Below are 13746 nucleotides of genomic sequence, written 5' to 3' on the forward strand. Positions count from 1 at the left end.
AGTTGTGTAATCAGTTCTTCCATAAAGCATTTTCAGTATGTACTTTAACTAAAAGTCTCTTGTGGAATTAGGGAGTGTTCACCAGACACGCAGCTATAATGGGATGTGGTGTGGGAAGAACCACATCAGAAGAAGCACACACAGTTTTGCACATGTGTGGCATCAGACATAGTGTGATGGCCACAGAGTGATTTTTCTTAAATGTGGGGCAAATCACCCAACTTCTCCTTACCTCAGTTCCCTCATCTATAAAATGGGAATTAAGACTGTGAGCCCCATGTGGGATAGGGACTGTGTCCAACCTGATTTTCTTGTATCCACCCAGATGCATAGTACAATACCTGGCACGTAGTAAACACTTAACAAATATCATTATTATTATTATTGGCAATGACAGTAGCCAGCCTCAGGCAGTTCTTGGCCTTAAAAGTCACCCCTGTGAAATGTGTATGGTATCGCTGTTGAACATCAACACCTCCACAGTGCATTCTATAAAAAATTTCTACTTGGATGTACCCAGACCAAAGGCTGTTTCATATTCTGAGTGATTCAGTATTTCCTTCTATGCTTGGCATCCACAGAAGTCTTTGCATATTAGGTAGTAGCCGCACAAACACACTGAAAAGGTTTGCTTCTTCTTTGATCCTGTTCACCAGATTCATGGAAATCAGGAGATTTATCTGTGATCACACTTTGATATGCTTGGTATGACTTGTCAAGCAGAGTGGCCTAGCGGAAAGAGCATAGATCTGAGAGTCAGAGGACCTGAGTTCTAATCCCAGCTCCACCACTCACCTGCTGTGTGACCTTAGGCAAGTCACTTAACTTCTCTGTTTCCTCATCTGTAAGATGGGCATTCAAGATCTGTTCTCCCTTCCATTTAGATAGTGAGTCCTATGTGGGACAGGGATTATGTCCAACCTATTATCATGTATCTACCTCAGTGCTTGGCACCTAGTAAGCACTTAATATCATTATTATCATTATTATTATTATTATTTTCTTGTGATCGTGATTAATAGCAACTAGGAGTATGAGAAGAACTATTATGAAAAAGAAACAAATTTTACATAATTTAATGAGGCTTTGTTCCTCCTGGGAAAATGCTGTTATTCTACTTGTCTCCAGGAATTGGTTGATGTTAAATATGTTACTGATGGATCTGTGAGTGACACACTTGCAAGGTTTTGTGCAACTATTTTTCTATCCTTTGCAAATTTCAAAGAAGACCTTTTAAACTGAGCAATTTTAAAGGGTTACTATCCTGAATTATAGTATTAAATCTGAATCCTTTCATCAACTTGCTCACTGACTGTTTTTGCAAGGGCAAGCCTAACTGTAAACTGACAAAAAAAAAAAGACCACATAAAATCTACAGGGGTCTTAAATGGCTGAACAGTCCCTGATTTCTATAGTCGACAGATTATTACTTGTTACAGTTCACTTGGTAGGTCTGAGAAATGGTAACTTGGAGATGTGTAGGTAAGGTATTTTTGCTGTAAGATCGCATCTTCGGGAGTACCTAATTGACCCAGGAATCTACCTTTTTTCATTCATTCATTCAATCGTATTGAGTGCTTACTGTGTGCAGAGCACTGTACTAAGCGCTTGGGAAGTACAAGTTACTGTCAGAATGACTGCAATCTGTGGCCTGAGCCCCACTAGACAATGAAAGGGTGGAGGCTTAGGGTTGGAAAATGGAAAAGCCTAGAATACTCCCTGCCAGGTAGTGGATAGAGCACGGGCCTGGGAGTCAGAAGGATCCGGGTTCTAATCCTGACTCCTTCACTTGTCTGCTGTGTGACCATGGGCAAGTCACTTTACTTCTCTGTGCCTCAGTTCCCTCATCTGTAAAAAATGGGAATTAAGACTGTGAACCCAATGTGGGACAGGGACTGTCTCCAACCTGTTTACCTTGTATCTACCCCAGCGCTTAATATCGTGCCTGGCACATACTAAGTACTTAACAAATACCACAGTTACTGCTATTATTAGTTAACATGATGACATCAAGATTCCTGAGGCAAGCTTGAGGGCAAACCCCGTGGTTCTAGTTGCTTGATGAGACAATTCTTAATAATAATTAAAAGGGACCCTCTGCCATTCTGGAGACTTCAATGTGAAATACTTGAATTTTGGAAAATCCTATTAATCTGGTTAGGGTTTAACCAGATTCTAGATTAATGAGGTTTACTTCTACTCTGATAAATGACTCTCTTTAGATGCAAGTTAGCATTACTATTTTTCAACTTAAAAGAGGATTTTGAGGGGAATGTGAAAGGAGAGTAGATTTCTAGATAACCTACAAGTAGACTTTAATTTCTCACAATTTAACTTGCATGTACTATACCTTGCCAATGCAAAAAAAGCAGTTAAATTATTTCTCTGTTTTGTAGTGCCCTTAGATGAAGAACTCAGAACTTCCTCTGTGGTCAAACAGTCATATTGGCATTTATTTGTTCTACTAGTTAATCAGTCTGTAGTTCTTTTTGAATCAAATTCAGGAAAATATTTTATCTTTTCTTAATATTTTCTTGATGGTGGAAATGGACACAGTCTTCTTCTCAACACAACTAAGGGGGAGTTTTGAACTATGATTTCCATTTGGTTTATACAATGCTGGCAGTCTGGGCAATGCCCTTGGTTTCCTCTCCTTCAACCCAGTCCTCACAGGGCTTGCTGTGATAGGGCTTCCTACTGCCTGCAGGAGCCAGGATTTTGCCATCACCCAAACCAGTGAAGTTTGCTGTAATCTTGAATCATCAATTGTATTTACTGGGTGTTTACTGTGTCCAGAGCACTGTACTAAGGACTTGGAAGAGTGCAACACAATAGAGTTATTAGACATGATCCATGCCCACAAGAAGCTTACTTCGGTCTTCCATATTCCTGCAGTAATTTGTTGCAACTCAAGCATATGGAGATTCCTCCAGTAAATAGCTGTCATGATCCCATGATTTGAGACTATAATCACCCCTCCCTGCCCCTCAACTCAGAAGGCCTGGGACTCAGGTTTGACACCTTCCTTGGTCATTTGGCTCCCCTTACCTTCAGAGACAATTATTTTTCTTTCCCTTCACACCTTACTCCCTTGCTGAGAACCTGTCAGTACCTCCAATTTTGGCCCTTCCTTCCACTCCTTTCCCTTCTAGTCTCCTCTAATCAACTTTCCCTTCCTTCACTTCCTCCTCTAGAATGTAAATTCCTTGTGGGCAGGGAATTTGTCTAACAAGTCTGTTGTACTGTACTCCCCAAGCGCTTAGTACAATGCTCTGTGCACAATAAACTCAGTAAATGCAATTGATTGATTCACAGCAGTATCTTGAGTTCTCCCACTTCCTCTCAAACCCTATCCCCTCCACCTGTATCTTTGACCCCTATCTAGTAGTAGTAATTGTTGTTGTATTAGTAGTATTTATAAATCACTTTCTGAATGCAGAACACTGTACTAAGCACTCCCTGTGTGTCTGGTTTCTCCAACTCTTGTCTCTTCCCATCCAATTTCCTGGCTTTTCCTCCCTCGCACTTCCCAATCTGTACTCAACCCAGTGAGCAGAATTGGGGCAATGTTTCAGGTTGGGAGCCTGGACAGACTCACAGTTATGCCTTGAGAGAAAATAAATATCACAGGTGTGCCTGGAGGGGACAAATGTTGTGGAACTCCTGGTTTTGTTTTGTTTTGTTTTGTTTTTTAGAATAAAATTCAAGGTTGAAGCATTATTTATAACAACTTCACTGAAATGAAGTCTCCAGGTGCCCAGGGCACCCATGGTGTGCTGTGGGATTTCCCACTATCAAACCTATGTCAAGTTCCTTTTTTAGTCTGGCTGGAAGACCAGTAAGGCAATCCCAAATCTGGTGGATTTGTGAATTCCCGTGCCATTAAAGAAATAACTTTTCTGTAAAGGTAGCTTCCTAGTCATGTGATAAATAGTGATCCTGAAAAAAAGAGCTGAAATCAGTCAGAAAATCAAAATTACCAGTCCATATGTGACATTAAATTTTATTTTGAAATTCTTAAAACCAAAGAAAAACTCACAAAATATTGTCATTTCATTTTTATTGGTTTCATTAATTCATTGGTGGCCAACTTTTTTAGTACTATTTATTTTTTCCTTTGTTGAAAGGCCTTGTCCATAGGAAGTTATGTCTATGCAAATGGAGTAATCATAAATTTAAGACAGATGTGTGTGGCATTCAGCCTATTCTGCCAGTTGCTGCCCAACTAAGTGTACGTGTGAAGAAACTGGGCATATTGACCCAATGCTAAACAATTGCTAATCATAAAAAAGTTAACACTGAAACCAGAAAAAATTTCCAGTGCTACAAAATGTGGCATTAGTGCCAGCGGTTCAACTTAATTGCTTCACAAAGGTTTTGGAGTATTATCATTTTACCAAGCCTTAAAGCCATCTGAATGCCATGTGAAAGGCAGAACTTCAAATACAGCTCTGCATCCCAAATTGTAAGTAAAAATAGGAGATCTGGAGCAATACTGTGAAATCTCAGGATGGAACCAGCTGATTCCCATCCAGCTATGCGTATGATGATGCTCTAGTAGAGAAATGCCCTTTACTTGATGTTGGTGCTTCTCCCAGAGAGAGACTTACCATCCTGGGTTTAAGAGACTGCAGTGTCTTTCCAATTCAGGATCTACTCACTTCCCTGCATGCATTCAATTGTATTTATTGAGCACTTACTGTGTGCAGAGCACTCTACTAAGCACTTGGGAGAGTACAATATAATAGTAAACAGACACATTCCCTGCCCACAATGACCTTAAAGTCTAAAGACAAACATACAGTCTAGAGATGCCCCTGCCCCTGATCCTCCCACCTGCCTGCAAGCTGGGTTAGGGAACATTTGGGTTGTGAGGAAAACTCAAACCTCCAAAACTGCCACACCACAATGGTCCTCCCAAACTGTGGGGCAGCAGAGATTGATGACAGAGAAGGCCATTTTAAATAGAGGCAGGTGGGGAAGGGATAATGGAGCAAGTAGGAAGGGGAGTCGGGGGACGGCAGGGTAACCGGGAAAAAATTATTTATCCAAAGACAACTGACTGCAACATGGGGTTTCTCAATGGGTGTCGCAGTGATACCTAGCAGATTGGCCAGTGGGACACATAAATAGTGTAGCTTCAGGGTAGACCTAATGCTTAAGGAGAACATCATCCAGTGAAAAACAAAGAGCAGCTGAAAGTAACTGTTGCCCAAATGCTAAATTCTTATTTGTGGGCTGATAATTTGGTGATTTCCCCATTTGGCTCTGGAAAGGCTCACTGTAATTTATTCTCGCTTAACCCACAGCAAAATGCACCATGCCAGTGAACTCAACTGGACACCTCTGTCCAACATCCTTAAGGCTGTTGGCAACTCAGTGATACAGAGTAGTTCTATGTCGTTTTGGACCAGAAGGGACCCAAAGCTACTCCAGGTGGATCCAAATCCAGAAGACCAAAGAAGGGTGAGTTTCGATGCTCTAGAGTTCTCTGAGGGGCTTTATGCCTGCTTCAGAAAGGCCCTGGTGACTCCAGAATAGGTTCAGGGTCTGGCACCATGGGTCATCAACACCCTATTGGCAAATCAATCAATCATATGTATTGAGCGCTTAGTGTACTAAATGTTTGGGAAAGCACAACAGAGTTGGTAGACAGGTTCCCTGCCCACAATGAGCAAATATGTCAGGTTTGTACGGCACCCATTTGGCATGCTAATTCCTCTGTTTATGACATTTGTGTTCCTCCCAAAGTCCCTAATTTGGCACAAGGAAGTAATTTTAGATATTGAAAGAATTAGGCTCAGTGTTATAACTCCAGTTTGTCACCCATTTTTAAATAAGGTTGGTTTGTAAATCTTCTAAACCTTTGTATTAAGTTAATATTGCATGTTTATAGTTTCTATTCCTTATTTTCTCCTTCATTGAAAGTCATTAAAATAAAAACATTTTATTGGATAAGTGATTATATTTAAAAATCTGCATTTAACAGGTAATCTAAAGATGTATCAGAAACTTGCCAACAAAATTTCTCTTCAAATTATGCATCTCATGAGCTAAAAGAAAATCCTTGATTAATAGAAACATCCATTTCAGTTCATGAAACAAATTCAATATGAAGAAACCCTCAAGAACTGTTGTTTTCATTTATTTTCAGCACATTTGTGCACGTTTGTGCAGTTATCAAGTGTTCAAGAAAAACTATCCTAAGTAATTATATTTAATTTACTGAATACAATCTGTTTTGCTTTTGTAATCTAAACCCTAAAATATCAGGTACTAAAAAGTGTGCACTCACACAATCTAGGACTGAATGATCAGGCAGAGTAAATACTTCTAAAAAACTGGACCATGGGACAGATAAAGTGATATGAAACATTCTTTCATAAAGGGGATTTTTTAAACACCAATTGAAACTTAATTCTGCTATGTTTTTCCTATGTCTTTTTAAACACCTGTATTGTACCAGATTCAAATTGTGATTAGTGATAACAACCAGGAGACGGTGCTCTTATCACTCACCTTAGTTCTAGCTACATTTGGAATGCAATTTAATGAGAAAAATCATAAAAATTCAACCAAAATAGCCACCTTTTATCCAGAATGGAAGTTAGGTATGAATAAAGCACCACATATTTAATCTGAGCCATAGTATATGTCTGCAAACAAATTAAATTATTATCTCTTGAAAAAAACAATAGAAAGGGAAAAAAGCATTAAAAGTACCTGTACAATTATTCAACTCAATTTTAGTCCAATATAGGACAAATGGGAACCCTAAATCAATGAAAGTATTTAAAGACATCATTAAAAAAAAAATCTGGATACAAAATGAATTCCAGCTTTACAAATGTGTGTGTGTGTGTGTGTGTGTGCGCGCACGCACATGCATGCACTGGCACACATGCACATGTCTGTTGGGAGTGGGTAGTAGGTTCTTACTGAAGATATTTTTGTTAAGAAAAATACAAGCTTCAAATCATTAGTATGGGGGCTAAATTCAAATATCATGCCTCAGCAAAATGCCATTCCATGATAGTGTCATTTAAGTCACATGTCATTTTCTTTTCTTTTATCCATTAAAAAAATATGGATAGAAGGACTGGATCAAGTTGCTCCTACAAAACCAGATGAAAGTCAAACATGTTAGTTCCGTGATGTGCTTTATCCATTCCTGGACCTGTTCCACAGAAAAAACTCACATAAAGCACTATTGGTTTTCCCGATTCAGGCTGGAATAAAGGCCACCATTGGTCATCAAGGTTTTGCTGGGAAAATAGGAAGTATTTCTGATCATTCCTGAGAAGGAATAATCCAGAGATGGCCGGAATGGCAAAGTGGAAAATAACCCAGATGTTAGGTATGGGGACATAAAGGCAGGCAGTGCCCTCCCTGGAGAGGAATAGGCCAGTCTTAGAGGGTTGATCCCTAGCCTAGGATTTAAACGGTACAGGTTGGAATCATTTCCGAATGGAGTGGAACTGGTTTGCAGAGGAGAAAAAGCTGACTTATTCCCTATGGTTCCTATACCTATCCCAGATAGGCTAAAACTGGAAGATCTTTGTAAGACTGTGAGTTCTGATCCAGGGGACCTTTCAAGGTCTCTGGTATCTTGCTTTGGTTCTTTCCCATTAAGGATCTGTTCTATGGCTTGGACCACATCTCCTTTGCAGAACTGCAGAATGTTTTCCAGCCTGCTGAGCCTGTGACTCGGGAAAACCGTAGTTAGAATGTCAAGTGGGTCTCTCGGTCTTGAAGAAACCCTGAGAAGGCTAGGTCTAGAGGCAGCAAAGCCCTTGACCCATTCACTTTCATTTCCTGATTCCATATCAGAAGATGCCAGTGATCTAGGACTCTCAGCCCTTTCTGATTGAGGGATAGGAGACTGAGCAGGTTCCTCCTTGTCTGAGTTTTCTGAACTGGATGGCTTCGCTTCATGATTTCCATTGTATTCTGGTGAAGACCTCAAGGAATATTGATGTGATGTGGCTCCTGGATCTTCTAACCCACTATAGCATGAGTCAATTTTCTGAGCCTTTTGTTCTAGAAAGAAACAAAATAAGCCTAAAATTCAGCGAATTGTTATAATTCTTTAGGAGATTCTAGTATACTACAAATCACCCATGACATTTTTTAACCTTGTAGCTTTAGAATTACCATTAAAAGTGAAAGATGCCTAAACACATTCTATTCCATATAGATCTGGGGGAAAATATGAGCAAACTGTGAGAAATAAAATAGGATGTTAAGAACCCACTTTGGTGGATCGAAAATAACTTCTCTAGTCACGAAGGCTAAATATCAGCTGTTTGCAAGCTCAAAAACCTTAATTCAGCTTTTAGATCTGTATGGCTCAAAAAATATGGAAAAAAATATTAACTTGTATATACCTTCATTTTTGTAACGGGGTTCAATCATAGGTCAACTGTAATTTGTTAACCTATTAAGAATATTTTATGTGACAGATTTCAAACATGCACAATTTTGAGATTTCCTCATATGGATTTTATTGAAATTTAGTGATTTCAGTTTGGTAATGCTTTCTTTTCCTATTAATGAGATCCGTGTAATACTATAACTACTGATTGGTTGATAACAAAACCAGAAAAAAATATTTAGAAGTAAGTGTTTTATCCAGCAAACTTCCTTTTTATCCTAAAAACTTCATAAATCTGATGCTTACCTTCTTAAAACTGATGTTAAAATATAAAACCTTTGATCTGTGCCAAGGTGAAAGATGAGTGAAAGAGAATGAAAAGTCAGTGGCATGATGAAGATCTCTCTGCAGAGGTAACTGGTCGGAAACTGTCCAAAATGGAACACTATTAATTTATTTTAGCATTCATTTTGCATTTGATTTTACTATAAAAACAGTTTAATTATGGTTCTAGGCTTAAAAAAGAAAAGGACAGGCTCCTGAAATTATTTCTAAAAAGTGGTATATAGTATGCTCTTTCGAAAGTTATGTTTTCTGGCATACAGAGTTTAAAACAATGCATCAGAATCAAGTAATTGTCTAAAGCATTCTAATCTAATGTTGAGCTTTCCAAATGACTCCAAAGGTGTTTATTGATTAAATCTTTCCATTGCCTTCTGTCTTTTTATCAAGATATACATTGTAGTTTAAAAATGTGGCAAGTCGAGTTTTGAAAATACTTTTGTCCCTGAAAGAGTGAGTCTTGTATCAATGTTATAGTAAGTAATATGCCATTTTGGCTGTTACAAAAAAAAATCCAAATGAAAATAATAGTTATAGGCTATTCAAGCATCTAAATACAAAAATACAGTATTTAAAAGAGGGCAATCAATGAAGAATCATTAAAGTGGAAACTATTGCCCAAACAAGAATATTGTTGTCCAAATTGATTCACATGGCAATTAGAAAATATTTCCGTTCACTTCTGAATGTCCTATCTGAATTAATATAATGCTCACAAGATTATATAAAGCCATCAGAAGCTGTGTTGCCTAGTGGAAAGAGAATGGGCCTGGGAGTCAGAGGATCTGGGTTCTAATTATGGCTCTGCCAGTTGCTTGCTGTGTGACCTTGTGCAAGTCACTTAACTTCTCTGTGCCTCAATTTTCTCAACTGTAAAATTGGGATTAAATCCAACTCCAATTTAGACTGGGAGCCCTGTGCAAGATAGGAACTGTGTCCAACCTAATCCATCTCTACCTACCCCAGCACTTGGAACAGTGCTTGACACATAGCATTTAACAAACACCATAAAATAATTTCCTTATCTTAAAAAACTTGGGCTGACCTTTTTTGATTGATTATTTTTACCTTCTTGGCATAAATTCCCACTTTATATTTGAGAAAAATATAGGATGTCTGTAAAAAGTAACAAACTGTCCAATGGCCCTCATTTAGATTCAGCAACTCAAACGCATTTTCTTTCTCTCTGATTCCCAAATTTACACATCATTCCTGAGACATTTGAGTATATCTGGTGCAAAACCCCACATAAGTGAGCATGTGCATTCAGATTTATAGGTAGTGTGATTTCTTTAGTGAATAACTAAAGAATATGTTTTTGAAATGTCTTTGGGTTAGTCCACAATAACTGGAATTAGTATTTTTATCACTGGTAGGCTCAGTGCAGATATTATAGAAAACTTTCACATTGTTGAAAGCAAGCGCTCCAAGTATGAACGATGGATTCAGGAAATCCACTAACGTTATTTTCTATTACCGGTATTCAATAATTTGCATGTTAGTAATTACACTACAAAAACAGAACAACCAATAGCTAAAGAACTTGAAAGCAGCAACATTTCAGGGTAAGTAAAAGTACCATGTATTGTTTAAATTGTCTTAATTACTTTTATAACATGCTACTTTCCTTTCTAGTATAAAAAAATAGGGATTTCTACATCTTGAGACTGGCAATGACTATAGAGATCATTTGGAGAAAGAATTTGGACTCTTCATGTCAATCACTTTCTTGGATCTAATGATGCAGCTTTTGTTACTTTACCAGTTCTCCCAAAGGCATTAACTTGGTCACTTACAGGTTAGACTGCAGCCTACAAGGATGTGCTCCATTCACTGAGAATAGTCCTATCATTATTATTAATCATATTTATTGAGCACTTACTGTGTGCAAATGATGATGTCATTTAATCGCTTACTATGTGCAAAGCACTGTTGTAAGCGCTGGGGAGATACAAGGTGATCAGGTTGTCCCACGTAGGGCTCACAGTCTTAATCCCCATTTTACAGATGAGGTAACTGAGGCCCAGAGAAGTTGTGACTTGCCCAAAGTCACACAGCTGACAAGTGGCAGAGCTGGGATTAGAACCCATGACTTCTGGCTCCCAAGCCCGGGCTCTTTCCACTGAGCCACGTGCAAATCACTGTACTAAGCATTTGGAAGAGTACAATATAACAAACGCATTCCCTGCCCACAACAAACTCACACCATCAAAGTAAGAAAAAGAAAAAATGCCAGATTTGCCAACAATTCAGTATCAGGAAAAACAGATCTCCAAACCATCAAGTCACTGAGGGGTTTTTGTTGTTGTTTTTTTGTTTTTTCTGGCTGCCAAAGCACCACCTCTGAAAGAGTAAATTTCTTTCTTTCTCAGATGTATTATCTTCCAGGCATTTCTAACCTGCCAAGGAATTGTGAATGGAATAAAGGAGGCACCACATCTCCTTAACTGAAAGGTAGAACAGAGCAACAGTATTAAAGAAATTAGAACGCTCCCTTGTCATCCTCTTCTTCATCTTATTTTTCTTTCCCTTGGCCAAAGGGCAAGGATGAGAACACACAGTTTAAAGCAATTTACTAATTATTCATTATTACATATCTGGTTGATTCCAAAGTCAATCAGCAACAGCTAGAAGAATGAATCAATTAATCAATGGTACTTATTGAGCACCTACTATGTGCAGAGCACTGTACTAAGCACTTGGGAGAGTACAATCTAACAGAGTGGGTAGACACACTCCTCTGCCCACAACTTGTCTTTCACCTGTAATCCAGAGGGAGGTGAATAGCACGGGCACGCAAAATACTTACCTCCATTAGTCTATGCAGTTTACCCAATGGACCCACAGCTACCGTCACATTTTTGCATGGGGCCGTGGGATCCCTCCCTCTTAGTCCATGAGCCCCTTACGGAAACAGGGACAGTATATGGGCCTGGTTATCTTTGATCCACTCCAGTACTCAGTGCAGTGCTTCAGGACATAGTGATAATAATAATAATTGTGGCATTTGTTAAGCGTTCACTATGTGTCACGGCACTAAGTGCTGAGGTAGATACCAATATAAGCAGATAGGACACGGCCCCTGCTCCACATTGGACTCAAAAGTCTGAAAGAGAGAGGAACCGGCATTTGCGTCATTTTCCAGGTGAAGAACTTGAGGCCCAAGGGAAGGACTTGCCCAAGGTCACCTAGCCCGCAACTGGCAGAGCTGCAATTAGAACCTAGGTCTACTGACTCCAAGACCAGTGCTCATGCCACTAACTCAACTATTAATTATCATTATGGTTGTGGGTTCTAATTGCGGCTCTGCTACTTGTCTGCTGGGTGACCTTGGAAAATTCACTTGTCTGTGCCCCAGTTCCCTCATCTGTAAAATGGGGATGAAGACTGTGAGCCCCACGTGAGACAAACTGCTGACCTTGTATCTACCCCAGCACTTAGAACAGTACTTGGCACATAGTAAGCGTTTAACAAATACCACCATTATTATTATGGAGAAGCAGCGTGGCCTAGGGGCAAGAGCCACCAAGCAGTTAGTACAGTGCCCTGCACCCAGGAAGCGCTCAAGAAATATGATTGAATGAATGAAGAGCCCGGGTTTGGGAGTCAGAGGACGTGGGTTCTAATCCCGACTCCCCCACTTGTGTGATGTGGGGCAAGCCATTTCACTTCTCTGTGCTTCAGTTGCCTCATCCATAAAGGGGGATGAAGAGTGTGAATCCCACGTGGGCCAACCTGTTTACCTAGTAGCTCCCCCAGCGCTCAGAAGAGTGCTTGGCACATCGTAAGCGCTTCGCAAACACCGTAATTCTGATTACCGCTGTGGCCATTATCACTATAAAAAGCGAAAGCGACGGCCCACTCGCCTCTTCTTTTCTCTTCTTGGTCGCCCAGGTGGCAGGCTTCGAACGTCGACGGGGCCCTACTGGCCTCTGGTCCCGCCACGGGGCGTCTGGGTTCCGCGGCCCCGATCGCGGGGTACAGGAGCCTCTGCAGCCCCCGGGCTTCGCTCTCCTCTTGCGCCTGCTGCCGGCGGAGCGCCACCTGCGCGGCCATGACCCGCTGGCGCTCGGCGATCAGCGTGCACTTGGCACAAGCGCAGTCCCGCCAGCGGCAGAAGCGCTTGTGGCCCTTGAGCGCGGACACCACGCCGTGGTTGCGGCAGCGGGCGCACTTGGGGGTCCGCGGGGCGCCGCCGCCCAGGGCCGCCGCTCCGCGCTCCGGCCCCGCCGCCGAGGGGCACCCGCTGCCGGGGGAGGAGGAGGCGGCCCGCAGAATCAGACTCGGCGGCCGGAAAAAGGAAGGGGGCACGGGAGCCACCAGCCCCGGGAGCAAGAGGGCTCTCCCGCGGCTCCCCCCGCCGCTCTTGCTCGCTGCTTCCATGGAGCCCCGAGAAGAGCGATGCCAAACGCTTAACGCCGACGCTGCTTCTCGCCCTGGGCGCCTTTGGGGAACAGAGGCTATGCCATCCCGTCCCGAGGAAAAGTAGCAACGGCCGCTGAATGGGGCACCACGCCCATTCCCATCATCCTGTCAAGCCGGGGGTGGAGGGGCGGGGAAAGTGGGGACAGCAGGCAGATACTTGGGAGGGCAGGGCTACCACGGGTGTCGCGTTACCCCGCCGCAGTTTCTTTTCCAGTAAAGGTAACCGGGGCCTTGATCCTCGAAAACTCACTTTTACTAAGAGGTTTGGAGGAAGTCTCATGTGTATCGGGAAGCAGCGTGGCTCAGTGGAAAGAGCGCGGGCCCGGGAGTCAGAGGTTGTGGGTTCGAATCCCGACTCACCCACTTAGCTGTTTGACCTTGGGCAAGCCGCTTAACTTCTCTGTGCCTCAGTTACCTCATCTGTAAAACGGGGATTAAAACTGTAAGCCCCAAGTGGGACAATCTGATTACCCTGTATGCCCCTCAGCGCTTAGAACAGTGCTTTGCACATAGAAAGCGCTTAACAAATGCCACCATTATTATTATTATATCGGAGGAGGGGCAGGGAGGAGAATAACCGCCTGGAATCGCGGCAATTGCAAAAT

General features: G+C 41.5%; 1 protein-coding gene across 1 annotated transcript; it reads right to left on the minus strand.

Annotated features, from left to right (window-relative positions):
• Window positions 1-6917: 6917 nt before the first annotated feature.
• On the minus strand, window positions 6918-13421 carry DMRTA1 (DMRT like family A1). Its single transcript, XM_038769526.1, has 3 exons — window positions 13299-13421; window positions 12535-13246; window positions 6918-8040 (listed from the first exon to the last, which is right to left on the minus strand). The coding sequence occupies exons 1-3, from the start codon at window positions 13419-13421 to the stop codon at window positions 7208-7210; spliced, it is 1668 nt and encodes a 555-aa protein (XP_038625454.1). The 3' UTR covers window positions 6918-7207.
• Between the last annotated feature and the right edge of the window lie 325 nt (window positions 13422-13746).

This window comes from Tachyglossus aculeatus, chromosome X4 (assembly GCF_015852505.1).
Source record: "Tachyglossus aculeatus isolate mTacAcu1 chromosome X4, mTacAcu1.pri, whole genome shotgun sequence".
Taxonomy (NCBI): domain Eukaryota; kingdom Metazoa; phylum Chordata; class Mammalia; order Monotremata; family Tachyglossidae; genus Tachyglossus; species Tachyglossus aculeatus.